Source organism: Salvelinus alpinus, chromosome 9, assembly GCF_045679555.1.
Source record: "Salvelinus alpinus chromosome 9, SLU_Salpinus.1, whole genome shotgun sequence".
Lineage (NCBI taxonomy): Eukaryota > Metazoa > Chordata > Actinopteri > Salmoniformes > Salmonidae > Salvelinus > Salvelinus alpinus.
In genome coordinates this window covers 66627781-66650207 of record NC_092094.1, presented here as the reverse complement: position 1 = coordinate 66650207, position 22427 = coordinate 66627781, and the positions used below count along the sequence as shown (strand labels likewise).

The window sequence follows — 22427 nt, the reverse complement described above, 5'->3', positions numbered from 1 at the left end:
GTACAGAAACCTTTGTTTGCAATTACAGAGATCATACGTTTCCTGTAGTTCTTGACTAGGTTTGCACACACTGCAGCAGGGATTTTGGCCCACTCCTCCCTACAGATCTTCTCCAGATCCTTCAGGTTTCAGGGCTGTCGCTGGGCAATACGGACTTTCAGCTCCCTCCAAAGATTTTCTATTGGGTTCAGGTCTGGAGACTGGCTAGGCCACTCCAGGACCTTGAGATGCTTCTTACGGAGCCACTCCTTAGTTGCCATGGCTGTGTGCTTCGTGTCGTTGTCATGCTGGAAGACCCAGCCACGACCCATCTTCAATGCTCTTACTGAGGGAAGGAGGTTGTTGGCCAAGATCTCGCGATACATGGCCCCATCCATCCTCCCCTCAATACGGTGCAGTCGTCCTGTCCCCTTTGCAGAAAAGCATCCCCAAAGAATGATGTTTCCACCTCCATGCTTCACGGTTGGGATGGTGTTCTTGGGGTTGTACTCATACTTCTTCTTCCTCCAAACATGGCGAGTGGAGTTAGACCAAAAAGCTCTATTTTTGTCTCATCAGACCACATGACCTTCTCCCATTCCTCCTCTGGATCATCCAGATGGTCATTGGCAAACTTCAGACAGGCCTGGACATGCACTGGCTTAAGCAGGGGGACCTTGCGTGCGCTGCAGGATTTTAATCCATGACGGCGTAGTGTGTTACTAATGGTTTTCTTTGAGACTGTGGTCCCAGCTCTCTTCAGGTCATTGACCAGGTCCTGCCGTGTAGTTCTGGGCTGATCCCTCACCTTCCTCATGATCATTGATGCCCCACGAGGTGAAATCTTGCATGGAGCCCCAGACCGAGGGTGATTGACCGTCATCTTGAACTTCTTCCATTTTCTAATAATTGTGCCAACAGTTGTTTCCTTCTCACCAAGCTGCTTGCCTATTGTCCTGTAGCCCATCCCAGCCTTGTGCAGGTCTACAATTTTATCCCTGATGTCCTTACACAGCTCTCTGGTCTTGGCCATTGTGGAGAGGTTGGAGTCTGTTTGATTGAGTGTGTGGACAGGTGTCTTTTATACAGGTAACGAGTTCAAACAGGTGCAGTTAATACAGGTAATGAGTGGAGAACAGGAGGGCTTCTTAAAGAAAAACTAACAGGTCTGTGAGAGCCGGAATTCTTACTGGTTGGTAGGTGATCAAATACTTATGTCATGCAATAAAATGCAAATTAATTATTTAAAAATCATACAATGTGATTTTCTGGATTTTTGTTTTAGATTCCGTCTCTCATAGTTGAAGTGTACCCATGATAAAAATTACAGACCTCTACATGCTTTGTAAGTAGGAAAACCTGCAAAATCGGCAGTGTATCAAATACTTGTTCTCCCCACTGTACATACCATATACATTTCCAGGAACAATTACATTAGGCAGACTGAGAATGCACATAAACTCAGCAAAAAAAGAAACGCACATTTTTCTGGACCCTGTCTTTCAAAGATAATCCGTAAAAATCCATTGTAAAGGGTTTAAACACTGTTTCCCATGCTTGTTGAATGAACCATAAACAATTTCCTGCAAGTCAGGAATGTCAGTGTTCTGCCATGGCCAGCGAAGAGCCCGGATCTCAATCCCATTGAGCACGTCTGGGACCAGTTGGATCGGAGGGTAAAGGCTAGGTCCAGAAATGTCAGGGAACTTGCAGGTGCCTTGGTGGAAGAGTGGGGTAACATCTCACAGCAAGAACTGGCAAATATGGTGCAGTCCATGAGGAGATGCACTGCAGTACTTAATGCAGCTGGTGGCCACACCAGATACTGACTGTTACTTTTGATTTTGACCCCCCCTTTGTTCAGGGACACATTATTCCATTTCTGTTAGTCACATGTCTGTGGAACTTGTTCAGTTAATGTCTGAGTTGTTGGATATTGTTATGTTCATATAAATACTTACACAGGTTACGTTTCCTGAAAATAAACGCAGTTGACAGTGAGAGGACATTTCTTTTTTTTAGGTGCACACAAACACACACTTGGAATTATATTCTTCAGACTACCATCTGCTCTGGAAGACAAGCTAGGTCTGGTTCCCCTCTAAGCAGGAGTGTCTTCTTGTTGCAGGTTCAGGGTGAAACATGGTTGTGTAAAAACAGTCTCTCAGGGATAATTATCTCACTGAGTACATAACATGTTTTAATTTGGGCAGAGGAGCCACCGTTGATATCACACGTGCCAATGGAAACATCTGGAATGGATTACTTTGCCTCCCTCCAATAGAACTGCTGCCAGTTCAGTAGGAATCACTGTTCAATAGCAGCAGTACTAAGAGGAGTATGGAACACCCAGTCTGCGGAGGAGGATTCAACTGTTATGATTGGCGTGTGGCACAATACTGCCACCTGATGGAGATAAAGTGCACTGAAAGCCATGGGGAGAAAATGTAATTTGTCAAAGAGTTGCTGATTTAATGTCACCTGTATGTTTTCCTGTATAATTAGGGATGGTAACCGGATCCTAAATCTGTTAGCATTTTCTTCCCGGAGTGTGAGGAAATTGATGTGGTGAAAATATAAGATACCTTTTCAAAAAAGTGAGGGATTGAAAACATTGTGTTGGAATTACTTTTTCAACAGAGATCCTCATTTAGGACAGCACGAGACCAAAACAAACTGTTGGATCACCCTAATGGTCAAGAAAACCCTTTTAGGTTAACCCCACTTGAACATTGTACTTACAGTACTACCCTTTTCCCAGCCAGCACCCAGTCTCCTTCCAATCACCACGAAGGATAGGATAGGGTTGATATATTGTGGGCTATGGGTAATTAAGCATCTTCCAGCTGATAGCACAATCTCCAGTAAGTATTTATAATTTGTTTTCAGGTAAGAGTACAAACAGGAGAGATTCTTAGACTTTTCTATATCCCACAGAATTGACATGAATGCTATTGAAGATAGAAATGCCTTTCCATGTCAGTGATGCTTTCACTGCAGTCTCCACAAATGTTCCCATATCAGTGATGCTTTCACTGCAGTGTCTACACAACTGTTCCCAGATCAGTGAGGCTCTTTAACTTTTGGGAGATATATTTGTTTTCATTCCTCTGAGAGAAGATGTTTCAGTTATTTCAGAGTGACTCATAATTGGTATGAGTCAGACTCAATTCAAATTTTCTAATTTATCAGCCCAATCAATAATAAACGTTCTTGAATCAAAACGTTTTAAAGTATGTTTTCCCCTCATGTATTGCATCTTATAAGCTGCAATAAAGGCAACTAAAGCTATGGTTTTCTCTTTACTTAAAATAAGAAAAGCAATTGCACATCTGAGTTTTCTGAAGTTTGTGAATCCAATTGTGATCGTTTGCTGAGTTGAAGTGTAAGAAGAATGTTATGCGTGATTATTTACCCCCAGAGAACCAGTTTCATGGTTTGATTGAACAGGGTCCTAGGTTTATAACAGGAGAGCACCAAATCATATACTGTTTCTATTTCACAGGGGGCATGAAGACAAGGTCTTTAAAGCGACAACAGTGGGATTTTTTTTTTGTCTTGAACAGGTAATCAAATGGCTTACTCATTTAGCATGCAGATGTATGCACGCTGTAATTAATTTGCCATTAAGCCTTGATTGATGTCCCTTTGCTTTTTGAAGCCGACATCAGGCTATAATTACTTCCCGTGTTGCACTCGCAGCACTGTTCCATTAGGGTAAACAGATGCTAATTTAGCTGTGCAGTATCTTTTACAGTTGCAGCATAGGAAAGTGTTGAATAGGAGCGTACAACTTCATGGGAATTTGTCCTGCCGTGTGCGGAGTATGACCATGCGTTGAGCGTGGAGAAGCGATTGGGGATTGTTCCTTAATGTGAGATCTTGTAGTTGCTGCCGTTTCATGTTCTTGGGTGCATAATATATTCTCTATGTCGACAGTGTGTAGTGACTGGTAATGGCCGTTGATTGCTACACAAACGGTAATGGATGGTAATAACTGTTACACTAACGGTGTATGTGACCTGTGGGACAAGACATAGGAAGTAGCATAATCCTCATTCAGCTGGTAAATAGCATCAATCCACACTAACACATTTGACATCAAGAAGGCATTTATTCATTTTAACATTAAATGAACACCATCTCAAAGAAAGCATTTATCCAATTAATATTTCCTACATGGAAGAACATAAACTAATGTCTTCACCATCAGTTCATCAAGTGAGGAGTTGGTGGGAAAAAACAAAACTAAGAGCCATTAAATCATTTGGAAAATAGAGAAAATAAGTACTACCTGACCCACAGAATGTGTGTAACCGCGCCATCTTGTTATCTCCTTTCATGGCCATCCATTTGCATTCTGCAGTCTCTCAATGGTCCTTCTGAAGAACTTTGTATGACCACCCGGTCCAGTAGATAGAATGGCCACCTCTACTACTCAACAGCCTTTCCCGACGCACACCCAAATCTAACCTGACACTAGGTTACATTTTGGTCATATTAGTGTTGTCACAATACCAACATTTTACTAACGATATGATATCAACCCAAGTATCACAATATCGAGTAGTATTGCAACACCACGGGGGAAAAAATTCAGAGCTGCCTAGCGTCCTGTTCGCCCCATCCCCCACTGACGCTTGTTCATGTTTCTAAACGTTATGTGCTTATGCTACACAAAAAACCTCACCGATATTCACACTTCTACTCAATACAACACATATTGAATTTAACTTCACACTGTTCACTTGTATAATAGAATACTGCATAGAAATGGCTGATTTGATCATACTTCCAAAGGCCTACCTGTGATTTGGTTGGAGGAATGGGAGGAAGGAATATACATGCATAATGATCTGCATGTCATTGTGGCAGTAAGGGGAAAACACTACATTACATTTTCTTTACTCTTCAGTTAAGAGACCCACACACTCTCTCCCTCCATCCCTCACACACACTGTCTCCCTCTCTCATAAACACACACTGCTCTCTCTCCCACAAACACATACACACACTGCTCCCAACTTTAAAAACGTTAGTCACCAAGCATAATTTAAGGGGCACCAGAAAGAGATTTTTTTATATACTGAACAAAAATACAAATGCCACATGTAAAGTGTTGATCCCATGTTTCATGAGCTGAAATAAGATTTCTGTGCATATGAGATATTTTATTTCTCTCCAATATGTTTACATCCCTGTTAGTGAGCATTTCTCCTTAGCCAAGATAATCCATCCACCTGACAGGTGTGGCATAACAAGAAGCTGATTAAACAGCATGATCATTACACAGATGCAACTTGTGCTGGGGACAATAAACGGTCACTCCACCCAGCACAGCCAGAAGAGGACTGGCCACCCCTCATAGCCTGGTTCCTCTCTAGGTTTCTTCCTAGGTTCTGGCCTTTCTAGGGAGTTTTTCCTAGCCACCGTGCTTCTACACCTGCATTGCTTGCTCTTTGGGGTTTTAGGCTGGGTTTCTGTACAGCATTTTGAGATATCAGCTAATGTAAGAAGGGCTTTATAAATCAACTTGATTTGAATTTGAGTCACTCTGTGCAGTTTGTCACACAACACAGTGCCACAGATGTCTTAAGTTTTGAGGGAGCATTGGCATGCTGACTGCAGGATTGTCCTCCAGAGCTGTTGCCAGAGAATTGAATGAATTTCTCTACCAATGTCGTTTTAGAGAATTTGGCAGTACATCCAACCGGCCTCACAACCGCAGACCACGTGTAACCATGCTAGCCCAGGACCTCCACATCATGCTTCTTCATCTGCGGGATCGTCTGAGACCAGCCACCCGGACAGCTGATGAAACTGAGGAGTATTTGGGTCTATAATAAAGCCCTTTTGTGGGGAAAATTGGCTGGGCATTGCTCCCCAGTGGGTGGGACAGTCTCCCAAGTGGATGGGCCTATGCCCTCCCATGGCTGCGTCCCTGCCCAGGCATTTGAATTCTATAGATTGAGGCCAAATGAATTTATTTAAAATTGACTGATTTCCTTACATGAACTGTAAAATAGTTTTAATTGTTGCGTTTATATTTTTGTTCAGTATAGTTTAGTCTTACATTAGGCCTATATAAATCCTACCTTTTGAGGCACATCATTTTGCTAGACCTACTGTCAAGTTACAAGATTGTTAGCTAGGTAACATGACTGAACAACGTTTTTTTTCTTATCAAACCAATAATTAGCGAACCTGGATTCAAACAAGTTGGTTTGTGAAATTATTTGAAAAAATTCGCTAGACAAGCTGTTTTCTTTGCTGTAATGCTGCAATCATGTCTTTAGCGAAGCTGCTTTTCCTCTCTGGCACTTAAGAGGCTGCATGACAGCGAACTTGCAAAGCCTACTCAGATTGGCCTGTGGTCTTGGTTATTCCAGGGATTAAATTTTTTTATATTCTTAATCCCATTCCTTTACTAGATTTGTGTTATATGTTGTGTAATTGTCAGATACTACTTGTTAGATATTACTGCACTGTCGGAGCTAGAAGCACAAGTATTTCGCTACACCCACAATAACATCTGTTAAACACATGTATGTGACCAATACAGTTTGACAATGTATTCATTTTTCTCGCTCTGATTCAATGTATAACATTTAACAACTGAAGACCTCTCAGGGTCTGCATCCCCGCTTGCCATCACAGCTAAATTATATTTAAAAAACTGATTAAATAGATGTGCAGGAAGAGCGGAAGGAGAAAAGAAGGTGAGTAAGGGCTGATAGGGGATGTGGCTGGCGGATTACAGCTGCCACACGTGATATGCGCATGAAAGTGAAGTGGACTTTATTGGACTGGCACATACAAGACTAGATCCTGTTGCTTACATTAAACTGTATTTATAAACAAAACTGACTTTATAACAGGCGCCAGTGGGTTCTTTAGATCGGTGGGGGCGAAATATGTGGTAGTACTGGTATTTTTTAAATGTTGGTATCATGACGTTTTGGTAGTGTGATATTACCGCGGTGCCGGTATACCGTGCAACACTAGGACATAGACCCCTTTCCAGTACACAACACACTGACGTCACCCACAGATGTGCGCCACTCTTGGCTGCGCTCATTCAACATAGACTATATTACATTTTTTATTACTTCTAAACAAAATAACCTTTACAATGCTTGAACAGTCGCTAAGATTATATTTGGTTGTGATCTTTGCAAAATAACTATTTTGGATGCAGCAGTTGTTCGCTAGAATGCTAACACTCATTGCCAAAGAGCCATTTTACTGGTTGAAGTTGAAGTGTTTTTTTTAAGTATAATGCAGTTGATTTGCGATGATGACACACATATTATATAAAGCGGGACATTCACACGAGCCTTAAAATCCAATTATAATCCAAAAGTAGTGTGAAATGCTACTCATAAGCAACATGTAAATAGAGGCTTTTTTCGCTGGCATTCTAGAATAACTCCCGTGTTCTGCCACCAACTAGCGCGCATGGCCCTCGTGCGGAAATGTGTCCATTGTTGAGACCTATCCAATACTTTCAGATCTGTTCGGGGAAAATGGACAACGGCATAGGAATTTGTTTGCAACCTTGCAATGTTTCTTATCGCCACTATGTGCCCATGTTACCTTGACACAAAATGGCTACCTCCGTGAGGCTCCTCATATCTTCTTCATGCGCTTCCTGGGCCTCTGGTTGAAAACAGGTGACGTGCCCATGAGTGAGTCGGGAGAGTGCGAGGCGTAGCTGCCGTCCGACGCCGCCCCTCCGGGCGAGGGCGCCATGCCATCTGCCTCGCTCATGGTGGACATGGGCCCTCCCTCCTCAAACACATCACCTCCCAGTACCCCGTGGCCTGACACCTGGCCCTCCTCGCTGTCCTGGGGCTCCATCTTCACCTGCGACAGGTGCCACAAGGGGGAGCTGATGGCAACTCCGCCGCCTGTCAGGGACACAATGGCCAAGATGAAGGACAGAACTCGGTTACAAATATTGTATATGAAATAGTTATTTGTAATCAAATCTATCTCATGAAAACAATGCTATGTTATACAGTTAATCCTATCATTGCCTCTTGGTCCCTGAGGGTATCATACCAGTGTTTGTCCGACTTAAGTACCTATATCATGTAGGCCTAAATGAAGCATATATCTATGTCAAATGCTAAATGACACTTTTATACGATCAGTGTTATGATATCATGCGAGCCAATGTTAGAATCAGTGCAATACTTTTATGGTATTTTTTAACACAACCAAGTATGTCCTTACCATATGTATTTGGGCAGTGAAACTAACATGTTCACTTGAGCTCTAAAGAGCATTTAGAATTTCAGATCAAATGATCACTGTGGCACGATAGTACAGAATGTCACCTCTTATCTGACCTGGGGAAAACTGGATTTCATCCACACACACACACACATATTTATTCACATTTATAATAAAGCATTGCATGCATTACATCGCATTTGCTAGTGGCATGAAGCAGTAAATTAGAGGCACTTACAGAAGTTGCCCACATGGAAAAATGTTTTTGGTAACCTAGGGTCCGGTACAATTGTTGACTTTTATAAATACAATTCTACGTCATTTTACATGACTGGAGACTTTGGCAGAATCTTTTTTTTTATGCGTACAAATAATCAAAATGACAGGCTACTTTGACACTGAGATCAACAAAGCTGAACTTGTCTTGAATCAATGGCCCGAGGCGTATGGAGACATATTGTCGGCTACAATATCAGGAGGAAATTATCATCCTAAAAATGCTTTCCAGTTTCACTAACTCACACAATGATGTTCAGCTCATTCACTGGTGATGGCCTATGCAATCGTGCCAAAAGTCTTTCTCTCGTTTTACTTTAAAAAACATATTTGGAAGTTGATCAAATATTTTGGTAGCCTACAGCAGACAGATTAGTCTTCTCTTTTCAGCAGGAACCATTTGCTTTCCAACCTGTGTTTTCCCTCAATTGTATTTGAAATATTGCAAAAGGCCTGTTTTAACTGCATGCTGTTTGTTCACTGACAGATTTGCCATGTGTTCCCGACTGTAGGCTATGCCTTGTTATTGGGCTACATCCACAGCTTGGAGAATTAACGAAGAGGCAACTCGAATGAACTTTGATCTCTTATTATAATTTTTTTTTTTTTTTTTTCATGCCACGACAGGTACCGGATCCAGCCAAATAGGTTCCATATTGAAACAGTCCAAAACAGAGATGTTCCGGATCCTGTTCGGGCAGGATCTGGCTCAAATGAATCACTATACATATGTTTACATTTGGACATAACAGCACTTTATGGATCTAGTCCCCCCCATTTGAAGAAATCATAACTATTTGGACAAATTCACTTGTATTAAAATAGTCTAAAGGTTTTTGTTCCCATATTGCTTGCACCCAATGACTACATCAAGCTTGCGTCTCTAAAAACATGTTGGGTGCATATGCAGTTAGTTTTGGATAAGTTACAGAGGTTACACAACATAACCTCTCACCATTACCAATAACAGGGAAGGTTACCATTTTTGTATCATCTTTGTACCTCTAACTTTATCACTCGTCATTATTCACGATTCATTCATGATTTGTCATCATCGCAGTAGCATCCAAATGAATGTAAGAATGTTCAGACAGACAGTTCAGTCAGTGCGTGCAAGGGATGAGACCAAATACTACACTTTAAACGACATTATGTTAATCATTTGATCTCAATTTCAAAATGCTAGAGTACAGAGCCAAAATAAAAAAAATAATTTCACTGTCCAAATACATATGGTGAGGACTGCACATAGTATTAGTATTACGGGGGGTATATACGGTACCTGAGGTGTGTGGTGAGTGTTCCCCCTCCAGGCCCCCAGCCAGCCTCTCGTTTGGGGCCCCCAGAACCCCCATGGGGAGGGCCTGATCCCCAGAAGCCTGGTCCGCCTCTGGCTCCTCGCTGATGGGGAAGGCAATGTCATTCATTGGTTCCTCTTTGATCCGCGGGGGCTTGGAGTCCTCCAGGGCCTTCTCAGGGTTCACCAGCCGCTCATACTCCTCCGACAGCTCCTTGCTGACCTGGGAACAGCCCCAGGGGATAGATAGAGGGTTAACAGTGAGCTCCTTGCAGGGCCCTACACTGACAAAGTATGCTTGTTTTTATAATAAATTACTAATGGTTCATGAATAAAACGTTTTTGGGAGTGTTCCATGCTCAATCAAGCACAATGTACCCTCAAATATTTAAATTACTTAGGTGAGACAAATGTTCATCTGCCCTTTTAAGGGCCGGAGGTTACAGTGGTAACAGGACACTGTCTGTCCGACCATCTTTTCGCAAGCAGTTGAGCAAGCTCAAACTGACATTGAAAAACGATCTAGCGTGTGAACAGAATAATGTAAATAGCCAAGAAACACGAGGACATCATCACACTTTAGTAGATGTTCGGGTAAATTGGACTTCTATGCCTGTGCGCTTCTAAAAGTGACTCTTTCAGCACTTCACTCAGAGTGCGCACAGCCCCCCCCCAGGCACTATTGCTGCGCGAGGTGGGATAGCTATATGGGATCCGTAGTTCTTTGTGTGATTAGCTACCCGCTATAAAACAGCTTGCAAGTGCTCATAGTTGACTTTTTTCTGTTCTCACATATACATTTTGGGCGCAAATGCGAGTAAAATGGTTGCACTGTGGAGCCTGGTATTGCTGACTTTGAACAGAACGAAGGGATAGTTTTAACAGCGGAGTGGTAAATAGCTCTTGGCTGACCTAGGGAACGGCACAGGGGATAGAGAGTTAACAGGGGGATAATCTAACCTACACAGGACTAGAAGGTCAAATAATCTCCACAGGGTGCAGGTGCCTGGTCTCACCTAGCCATGTCAATATCAGGGTCATGTTCAGGAGGGAGTAATACTATCGGAGTCTGTTGTACACAATGGATGTCTATATGATCCTTTCACAACGTTGTGTCCTACTAAACACAACACACTTTTCTCCCCCAGCCACCACATCACAAACAAAGTCCATCCCAAAACAACACCAGCAATTCCTCACCTGGAGCATGTGGCTGTGGTAGTCCTTGATGCGCACCTGCCAGAAGCGCTGCAGGGCCAGCACGCTGCCGATGCCCACCTCGTGGAACACCTGCTCGACCACGTCCGGGAAGGGCGTGGCGCCCAGGCGGGCCTCGCGGTCAGCGGCCGTGCGCAGCAGTCGGCTGAGGCGCAGGTAGTGCTCGTGGGCCAGGTCAGTCAGGGTCTCCAGCACGCTCTCCTGGGCCGACTCGAAGCCGGCGTGGGCCAGGACTGTGGCCACTGACTGGTACAGGAGCTGTCGGCACGAGGGCCAGCTCAGCTCCGTGACAGGCTCACCTTTTCCCCTGTATGGGGAGAGGGGAGGAAGAGGGGGCGAGAGACATAGGGGGATAGAGGTGAAGATTGAAGGAGGGATAAGACAGAACTAGCTCACAGGAGAAAACGTGGAACTTAACTGATAATTCCTTGCCTCATTGTTGCCAGAGCACTGTTCACCACATTCTTCCACAAAAAAATACGATCATAATCCATTTTGCTTATCTTCATTTGCTTATTGTGACTTGAATGCAAAGTTCAATCAATAAACATAGATCACAATACAAAGTGACACTGTGAATGCCACTGCAACAAGTCAAGACACAGCCATTACTCTCTTACATGTAAAAGTCACTCTCAGGGTCGCTGTGGCAGAGCTGGAAGGGCTGCCAGGGTGCCTTGCTGTCCAGGGGCAGCAGGTCATCGGGGGCGGCCGGCGGTGTGGGTGGCCGTGGGGGCAGAGCCTCCCCTTCCTCCAGCCTGCTACTTCCTCCAGCACCACCGCCCTCCGAGGGGACCAGACCTTTCCCCTGGGCTGCAGCCAGGAGGCTGCGGAGGCGTCGGGTGTGCTGGCATAGCTGCACTGTGTGGATGGTGAGACTGCAGGGCTCAGAGGGAATGTCCAGCATGGTGGTGGGCCGGGGCCGCTGGGCCGAGGGCTGGTGCAGAGGGGGGTCCTGCATCTCCACCGAGCGGAACTCGCGCTGGAGCAGGTCGAAGGAGCTGCGGCTCGGTGGGGCGCCTGCCGGCCCGGGGATCTCGCCCCAGTAACGCATCATCGTTCCCTAGTGAGCCGCTTCAGGCTCTCGTGTGATGAGGTTTCTGGTATGTGACAAAGCAGGGGAGATGGCAATCAGCACACACTAAAAGGAACAAGGACCTAATTTATCTATTTCTCTTATCTAGCCCTGTGTTTCTGCCTACTGTTCTGGAGTGTGAATTGATTACACTTAGTAACACAAAAAGGGAAGGACGGTGATAAGGGAACAAAAATGGCCCTACCAACTAACCCTACACCCATTAAAACCACTATTCCACTACTTGGCCATATCTGATCCTGCACCAGGCCAGCAGCCTGGGATGACGGACACTATTGTTCAACACACCTTGAAACTCTTCTGCAGTAAAATCTCGTACACCCACGTACTTCTCTGCAGCTGCTACCACAAAATGTTTTTTTCCTGTGATTTAAATTCCAGTTCTGCAGTACAGTTGCTAACAATGGGTATGAACACTAAGAAACCAACCGTACTGAAGCACGTTATTCCCATCACTCTCTATTGACCTCTGCCTACTCACAGCAAGCCTCTTAGGATCCCTCCTCCTGGACCCATCTTCCTCCACTACTCTCTTCACTGTCTAAGCATACGACACCTTCTGTGCTACTCCGATCCTGGCAACCTCAACCTGCCTTTATCTCACCGGACACTTCTAAGCTCCAGCACCATCAGTACCCAATTCCTTTGCATCATGCCCCTCCTTGCACACTTCTCACATCTAGGAATCTCCTAGCCCTTCATCAGGACTCTCAGTTTCATTACATTACAGATAAGAGTCATTGGACGAAGGCGTCTTCTGTACAGGGGAGTTTTTCTAAGAACATTAACACGTATCGCTTGTGGTACAGTTTTGGAAGCATAAGGACCTTATCTCAAAAAAAAAAAAAAAAACACGTGTTCCCACACGGCCATATCTCCACGTTACAGCGCGCGTTTACAGAAGACAGAGGGACCCCCTGTGCTAATTAGCCATCTAAGCATGTTTACGAACACCTGTGTGTAACGGAAGAAGGCTGCAACTGTCGGCTGCAATTGTGATGAAGCCGGTTAAAACACAGTACATACATTAAGTGTATATTCGCATTTGGGAAGTTATTTTTGATGTGATATGAAAGTAAAGGGCTTTATGTTTCTAGAGCCGTATTGCAATTGAGAATCGATTCAACAGGTGTAGACCTTACTGTGAAATGCTTACTTACAAGCCCTTAACCAACAATGCAGTTCAAGAAATAGAGTTAAGAAAATATTTAGCAAATAAAATAAAAAGGAAAACAATAAAATGGCTATATACAGGGGGTACCAGTACCGAGTCAATGTGTGGGGGTACAGGTTAGTCGAGCTAATTTGTACATGTAGGTATGGATATAGTGACTTTACATAGATAATAAACAGCGAGTAGCAGCGGTGTAAAAAAGGGGGAGGTGGGGGTTCCTTGTAAATAGTCTGGGTGGCCATTTGATTAATTGTTCAGCAGTCTTATGCTTGGGGGTAGAAGCCGTTAAGGAGCCTTTTGGACCTAGACTTGGCGCTCCAGTACCGCTTGCCGTGCGGTAGCAGAGAGAAGAGTCTATGACTTGGGTGACTGGAGTCCTTGACAATTTTTGGGGCTTTCCTCTGAGACCAACTAGTATATACAGTTGCAAGAAAAAGTATGTGAACCCTTTGGAATTACCTGGATTTCTGCATAAATTGGTCATCAAATTTGATCTGATCTTCATCTAAGTCACAACAGACAAACACAGTTTGCTTCAACTAATAACACACAAATTATTGTATTTTTCAAAAATATTCTGTGGACAGATGAAACTACAGTTAAGTTGTTTGGAAGGAACACACAACACTATATGTGGAGAAAAAAAAGGCACAGCACACCAACATCAAAATCTCATCACAACTGCAGAGCATTTAGCACATTTTAGACAGTTAACTTTATAGTTGTAAGCCATCTAGCTGGCAAACATTTAGTTGTGAATTCCCTACTGTAATTAGATCACCTGGCGCATGCTGCACAACATTGAGTGACTCACAAGGCTCTGGTCTCTTGTAGTTGTGTGCTTGTAAACAGACTACAGACTAAGCTTCATAATAATTTGACAGGTGAAATGAAGAGCGCAATGTTCTTTATCTCCTAACATATTGCACAAGTTGACTGCATGTATTTTCTTACAAAGTAGCTACAAATATTCAAATTCATAAGATTATTATTTTATTTTTTTAATAGTTCCAATGGTATTGATGGTATTGAAAAACCATCCTGTGGCTTTTTCCAAATAACCCGGTATACGGTATACCGCCCAAGTCTAGCATCCACTACTCCAGGGGTTTTTCAAAATGCATACTACCATGCTCCAAGCATGCAAATTGGAGCACGGGACGGTCGGAGTATGATCCAAATTAAAGTATGCCAACCAGAGCATGGACGTCACTTCTCTAATGTGTACTCCGTTTGTATACTGAACAAAAATATAAACACAACATGCAACAATTTCACTGAGTTACAGTTCATATAATTGAATGCCACACCTTTGTGCACAGAATTTGAGAGAAATAAGCTTTTCTGTGCGTATGGAACATTTCTGGGATCTTTTATTTCAGCTCATGAAACATGGGACCAACACTTTAGATGTTGCGTTTATATTTTTGTTCAATTTGACGCAACCACGTAAAAAATGTGGCACAATTTCTTGAAATCAATGGCGGACATTTATTTGAGCTGAAGCGATAGAAAATACATTCCAACTTAGGAATGAAATGTTGCCTATTCACATCTCATATGTTGCCTGACTAAAATATTTTATCTTGACATGTTAATAAATACATGCTGCGTTAATTTTGGCATATTTACCTGCCTACCAACCGTAGATCGCAATCCCATAATAAGTCAATAGGGCTAACTGGCTAGCTACTGATGTTAGCTAGCCAGATAGCCACGAAGAATTGTTAGCTAGCTACCCACGAACAATTGACATCTAACTTGCATCACTGTCTGTAATTTGTCTCAATAGACGTCATGATGTGTAGCCTAACATGTGCACAATGATGTACCAAATCTGTGATTTAGTGCATTTTTATTGAGTAAGCATTAGAATAAGGCGACTTAACATTTGCAGGCGTAGGTGGTAATATTTCTCTAGGAAGAAATAATTATAATGTTAAGGTAAGATTTGAATGGAGAACGCTGATCATAGAGCAGTGCTCCCTTTCTTTTGATCCTATCAGTATCGACACATGCTCCAACGACGCACTTAGCACAGTTCTCTCTGTGTGGTGTTTTGGGAAACGCATGTTACATCTTTGGCCGTTGTAGGAAAGATACATAATTAAAAACACTAGTAAGCCTAAGTTCCATCGCTATCGGAAAACCGGACCCTGGGGCCTCATTTATAAACGGTGTGTACATTTTACACTAAATATCTGCACCAAAATATTTATAAACTTGGCTCAAGCCATACATACACCAGTGGCGGCTCCTCAGAGGAGGAAAGGGAGGATCATCATCCTCAGTGAATTTCATTAAAATAAACAATTTAAAAAATGTTATCCTTTTCGAAAAAACTATAATTAATATAATCACATCACCAAATAACTGATTAAAACACACTATTTTGCAATGATGGTCTACAGTAGCCTCAACAGCACTCTGTAGTGTCGCACCATGGTGTAGCCAGAGGACAGCTAGTTTCCGTCCTCCTCTGGGTACATTGATTTCAATACAAAACCCAGGAGTCTCATGCTTCTCACCCCCTTCCATAGACTTACACAGTAATCATGACAATTTCCGGAGGACGTGCTCCAACCTATCAGAGCTCTTGCAGCATGAACTGACATGTTGTCCAGAGAATTAATCTAGTACTGAAAACATAAGCTACAGCTAGCTAGCACTACACTCAGGGTCCGGAATTAACACCCGCCAAGTGCCAAATGCGGGTAGATTTTCTGTTTGGTGAGTAAATCTCAGAAGGCTATCCGCAACACTGGCGGGTAAATGTTTGAACCAAGAGAGTAATGTAATAAAATATCTGGCATGATGGTTCGGAGGAAATGACTCATGTTTGCCAGCCACAGACCGTCTTTAGTGCTCCTAGTTTCGCGGCACTGTTTATACCATACGGGACATCAGCTACTCGACATTGCTCACTTGCCACGGGTCTGCAGCTAGCTACCGTTCATTAAATAGCTGTTATGTGCCGACATTTACCTGGGGTAAGCCAACCTTTGAAACGAAAACCCACCGAAGAAAAGGAGGACGAATCACATTTTTTTTTAAATAAAGTTTTGTGAGAAATGGAGGTTTGGAGATAAAGGAGTTTCAAGAGGCTGGCTACAGTATGATGCTGAGGCTGTGGTGATGAGTTGTTCTGTGTGTCGCCAGTATGCTAAAGATAAAAGCAGAAACAACTCATTTGTCATCGGAAAAAGAAAACGATGAAGCTGGCGAACATTCGTGACCATGAACACAACAAGTGTCACATTGCCTGCGTGCCTGTGTCCCGGGCTCAATCGGAGCCTCTCCTCTTGACACCCTCTGTGACAGCACTAATGGCAATGTCAGAGCAGACCAGTACGAAGATGAAGATACTGTTAGGACTGTACATAACATTGGCAAGGCGAGACCACTTTCTGACTTTGAGTGGATGTGCGTGCGGATGTCCAGTATTGTAGGTTATTTCTCAGCTCTTGATAAGCTTTGGTTCACCTCAAAATAGTGTATAAATACCATAAAATTATAGGCCTACTGATGCTGACATGGATCTCCAAGCTTTCCTATGGCTCTGTAACATTCTATTTTAATGTTAAACAGATTACCAACCATTTCGAAATCCCACCGTACCTTCTCCGCTATGCAATCTGGTTTCAGAGCTGGTCATGGGTGCACCTCAGCCACGCTCAAGGTCCTAAACGATATCATAACCGCCATCGATAAGAGACATTACTGTATACATTACGTATTCATCGACCTGGCCAAGGCTTTCGACTCTGTCAATCACCACATTCTTATCGGCAGACTAAACAGCCTTGGTTTCTCAAATGACTGCCTCGCCTGGTTCACCAACTACTTCTCTGATAGAGTTCAGTGTGTCAAATCGGAGGGCCTGTTGTCCGGTCCTCTGGCGGTCTCTATGGGGGTGCCACAGGGTTCAATTCTCAGGCCGACTCTCTTCTCTGTATACATCAATGACGTCACTCTTGCTGCTGGTGATTCTCTGATCCACCTCTACGCAGACAACACCATTCTGTATACTTCTGGCCCTTCTTTGGACACTGTGTTAACTAACCTCCAGACGAGCTTCAATGCCATACATCTCTCCTTCCGTTGCCTCCAACTGCTCTTAAATGCAAGTAAAACTAAATGCATGCTCTTCAACCGATCGCTGCCCGCACCTGCCTGCCCGTCCAGCATCACTACTCTGGACGGTTTTGACTTAGAATATGTGGACAACAACAAATACCTAGGTGTCTGGTTAGACTGTAAACTCTCCTTCCAGACTCACATTAAGCATCTTCAGTCCAAAATTAAATCGGCTTCCTATTTCGCAACAAAGCATCCTTCACTCATGCTGCCAAACAAACTCTTGTAAAACTGACCTTCCTACCAATCCTTGACTTCGGCGATGTCATTTACAAAATAGCCTCCAACACTCTACTCAACAAATTGGATGCAGTCTATCACAGTGCCATCCGTTTAGTCACCAAAGCCCCATATACTACTCACCATTGCGACCTGTACGCTCTCGTTGGCTGGCCCTTGCTTCATACTCGTCACCAAACCCACTGGTTCCAGGTCATCTACAAGTCTCTGCTAGGTAAAGCCCCGCCTTATCTCAGCTCACTGGTCACCATAGCAGCACCCACCCGTAGCACGCGCTCCAGCAGGTATATCTCACTAGTCACCCCCAAAACCAATTCCACAATTGGCCGCCTTTCCTTCCAGTTCTCTGCTGCCAATGACTGGAAAGATCTCCCTCACTAGCTTAAGCACCAGCTGTCAGAGCAGCTCACAGATCACTGCACCTGTACATAGCCCATCTGTAAATAGCCCATCCAACTCCCTCATCCCCATACTGTATTTCTTTAATTATCTTGCTCCCATGCACCCCAGTATCTCTACTTGCACATTCATCTTCTGCACGTCAATCACTCCAGTGTTTAATTGGTATATTGTAATTACTTCGCCACCATGGCCTATTTATTGCCTTACATCCCTTATCTTACCTAATTTGCACACACTGTATATAGACTTTTCTATTGTATTATTGACTGTACGTTTGTTTATCCCATGTGTAACTCTGTGTTGTTTGTGTCGAACTGCTTTGCTTTACTCTTGGCCAGGTCGCAGTTGTAAATGAGAACTTGTAAAATGTTTGTCTCCAGATGCTGTTCACATTTTAAAGCATTGTGACACAATCGACTTTACCAGCCTTATAGTGTTGATCCTTAAGTAAACAAAGGGTAGAAGGCTAATTTAGCACAATCAACTGCCAGCTAAATTGGATAACATGATTGTATATTTAATTATTATTGAATTCATTTGATGTTTGATTTTTGCAGTTTGAAAGAAAAAAAGGAATTGCTGTGGGCTCAGCATATAGAAAGGAGAAGCAGGCCAAATAGTTTTTGCACCATATTGCAGAGGTGGAGAGAAACGGCATCAGAGAGAATCTGAAAAACACCACATTTCTCTCCATCGTGTCAGATGGCTCCACAGACAGTTCTGTGAAAGAGGAGGAGTTAGTTTGTCAGATTCTGTCACAAGAGCAAGATCGAGTCGAAGTTTGTTGGAATCAAGTCAGTGGAGAACGCAGACGCGGCACACATAAGCAACACCATCAGTGCCATCATGGAGGGAGCGTGTGATGAGTGGGGGAGCAAGTTGGTCGCTCTGGGAACAGATGGAGCTGCTGTGATGACCGGAGCCAAGAATGGTGTGGTCAGCCGGCTGAAGGGTACCAGGGCCTACATCATCGGCATCCACTGTATGGCACACCGCCTTGAACTGACCATTTCTGATGCCATCCGGTCCAACGTGATGTTTCAGAAAGTAGAAGACCTCCTCAGTGGGCTCTACACCTTCTACCACACCAGTTCACTGAACAGGGCAAACCTGGTAAACAGCTTCCAGGTTATTGGGCACACACCACTGGTGCCCACCAGAATTGGCGGGACCCAATGGGTTGGACACCTATTGCGTGCACTGGACCACTTCCTGCGAGGTTACCAGGGGCTTGTCCAGCACCTGGAATAGGTAGTGGCTCTAGATTGCTATGCTAAGTACTCCAAAAGTCATCATCAATATGTAATGTCCAGTAAACAACAAACACGGTTACAATTGGTAACATCATGTTTCAATGATTTATGCACTGATAAATGTGTCACATCTAATATAGTTTTTTTTGGACAGTAATTAATTGTCTATTTGTATGTCTTTGTTCTTTATGTATTTCAGATTCAAATCTGCTGATGCCCAAAATGTCCAGACTTCATGGAGCGTGTGAGGAGTCTGATGAAGAGGTTTAAGTTGATTAAAATGATTAAGCATTTGATAGGTTTACAAAACCTTCAAATGTACTTTGATGTTTGATCCTTAAGTACATTTAGTAGCAAATCATTTTGAGTTCAAGACTACTTCAGTTGGATTCAGTCTGGGAAATTAAATCTAAACCTATGGCTGTTACATTGAACTGAGTGAATGGAATATGAATGACAGTCATCCAATATGCTGTATTAGAAATAAGGCCATGCTCATGGAGAAAAAAAGAATCATCCTCTCTCATCTTAAACGGCACTGACATACACATTTCCCGTTATAAATCAGACCAGTCATAAAACTGTGCATGTGACAACGAGCATTATAGCTCTGCCTGAAAAACGCCCATTATTCACCTTACATTGTGACAATAATGCCCTTATTTGTTGTGTACCTTGAAAGTATAGGAATTAGGCAAAGACAGTATCTAAAGGAGTTAGCAATGGTGAACTTGATCAAATGTCTTTGGAGGTGTTGGCAGATTTTTTTTTTTTGTAGTGACATTTGTTGTATCTGACCATTTCTGAAAGACAAAAACAATTGCAAATTGTTCTGGAACTGTAAACAGATGGTTGGAATTCGATAGTGTTCTGAATGTACTTTTCCCAAATCTAAATATGGTGCACTGCCCGCAAATTCTAAAATATTGTCCACTCTGAAAAACATACAACTACAGTAGCCTACAAAAGTCAATGCAACAGATCAACTTCATGTTCACCTGTATGTTATAAACAGCTTTTAAACCGCACTCCCTTTCGGATGCATAGAGCAAAAACTTGAAATAATAATAGCCTTTCGAATAGGCCCAATTAAAAGAGAGATGTGCATGGTAATTTGTTTTATGGCTACGTCGTGAATAATAACTCATCATGGCCAGAAAATGTGAGGAATTTATTCTGCAATATTGCCAATTTCTTTGCAATATATTAGGCCTATGTATTGTTTATAAATGAAATATTGTCTACTCGAGAAATGTAACATTACATTATTCAGACATAGCCTACAAAAGGTAAATGGAAAAGGTGAACCGTCTGTTCTACCATTAAACTGCACTACGGATCGGATCGCATAGAGCAAAAATACTTGAAATAGCGCATCTTATTTACTACTGTGAAGTGGGTCCAATTAAATGAGAGATGGGACAAATAGTAGCCTACCCTAACTTGGCCTTTAGGCCATTTCGTGAGTACAAAACCATCAGTCACAAACAGGTAATGAATTGATTCTGCAATTATCATGCAAATTAAATTAATAATATAAATAGATACCTATTTCTAATTATTTTATAATGTAAAGATAAAATACAGAAATTTTCACAAGTCACTAACAGCAAATGATTGCATTTTATTATATTTAGGCCTAACTGCAAGTTTTTTTTTGTTACGAATAAGACTGCCAATATATTTTCCCCAAAGTTACTACTAGGCTACTTTTCCTTGGAACTGGCATTTTTGTGCGTTTGTAGCGTTTATAAATGAGGCGCCTGTCCACTTTGACTCTACCTTTCCCAGTGCAGCCCCCATCTCCCTGACCGCAAATGGATCTCCCAAAAACACATACTTTTCCATGAAACGTACTTAAACAAGGAACAAGGCATTATTAGATAGAATACTATCTTTATTAACAACTTTAGTCCGTTTTGCTACATTTTCAACGCTACAATTTTCCATTAACTCTACTCAACGCGCCATCCGAGTCTAACATACTTCCGCCTTTCCCACAGACAAGTCTGAACCAAAGATTTATATAACTAAACCAAGATACACCACATCCTTTCGTTTGCATTGAGAACAAATTAGTCATAGTGGGCAGACCAAACACGAGCTAGCAGGCATCTGCATATTTCCCGTTAGGGAAAATCTACTCTTAAGTAGAATCTCAATTCGTCTTTACACTCCTAAACAACGCGATTTTTTACAACTCTGCCAAAAGTTAGTCTACAAAACGCAGTCCACTCTGTTCGTAACATATTTCTAGTTTCGGGAACAGAAAAATGTACTGAGATCAAATGTTTCATCCATGATAAAAGTTATCGGCCAAAATCCATCTCCTTCCACTATCATATTTGGTATTGAGTGGAAACGCCAAGCGGAAGCTTCACATTTATACATCCGGTGAAATATCTGTCTCATTGTTCTCTCTGAACCGTTTCCACTCTCTGTACAATATCACGCTCGTCAGGTTTAATTTCTTAGCTACCGGAGTACGTATTTTAGTACTTGACGCCAGTCTTCGTCAATACTCAACTTCTCCAAAAAAAATCGACACGCTTCTTTCTGCTACTTCATCCAGTTGTAGAAAACTGTTCAAATGGTTCTTGTATCTTGAATTTGCCGCCATTACCCCAATACCATTTCTGCCCATAGTATAGTGCTAGCTGGTTACTCGATACGATACAAATTGCAATTACACAAATAAGGTGCATAGGTTGTTCTATGTAGCTTCTTAACTAACTACGCCCGCTCAATGGATAATCCACGATTGGCGGCGCTTTATAATTTAGCTAGTTAACACAGCGATTTTATAGATTAGTACAAAATATATAGCTAGCTTCTCACCGTATTCGAAGAGATGTAACAAGAGTATAGTTTACGTCCAGAACAAAACAGCTTTCAGACGTTGCTTCTGGTCCGTGTCATTAAAAGGCACCGTGTAAATTATTGGAACGTTTGGAATAGTTCCTCCTTGCTAATAATTTGGCTTCACACAGTAACGTTAATGTATAAAAAAATATATATATATCGTTAACATGGTACCGCTTTACGGGTTCTGTATTTTAGGGTAGTTCATAATATTTGCATAATATCCCAGATAACATCTCTGACGGTAACAATTAG

At 42.6% G+C, this 22427-nt stretch overlaps 1 protein-coding gene across 1 annotated transcript; it reads right to left on the bottom strand.

The window, feature by feature from the left end:
- Nucleotides 1–4073: 4073 nt before the first annotated feature.
- On the bottom strand, nt 4074–22275 carry supt7l (SPT7 like, STAGA complex subunit gamma). The gene is made up of 5 exons (XM_071326967.1): nt 22149–22275; nt 11629–12108; nt 10991–11315; nt 9776–10013; nt 4074–7889 (listed from the first exon to the last, which is right to left on the bottom strand). The coding sequence occupies exons 2-5, from the start codon at nt 12063–12065 to the stop codon at nt 7609–7611; spliced, it is 1281 nt and encodes a 426-aa protein (XP_071183068.1). The 5' UTR covers nt 12066–12108; nt 22149–22275; the 3' UTR covers nt 4074–7608.
- Nucleotides 22276–22427: the final 152 nt, after the last annotated feature.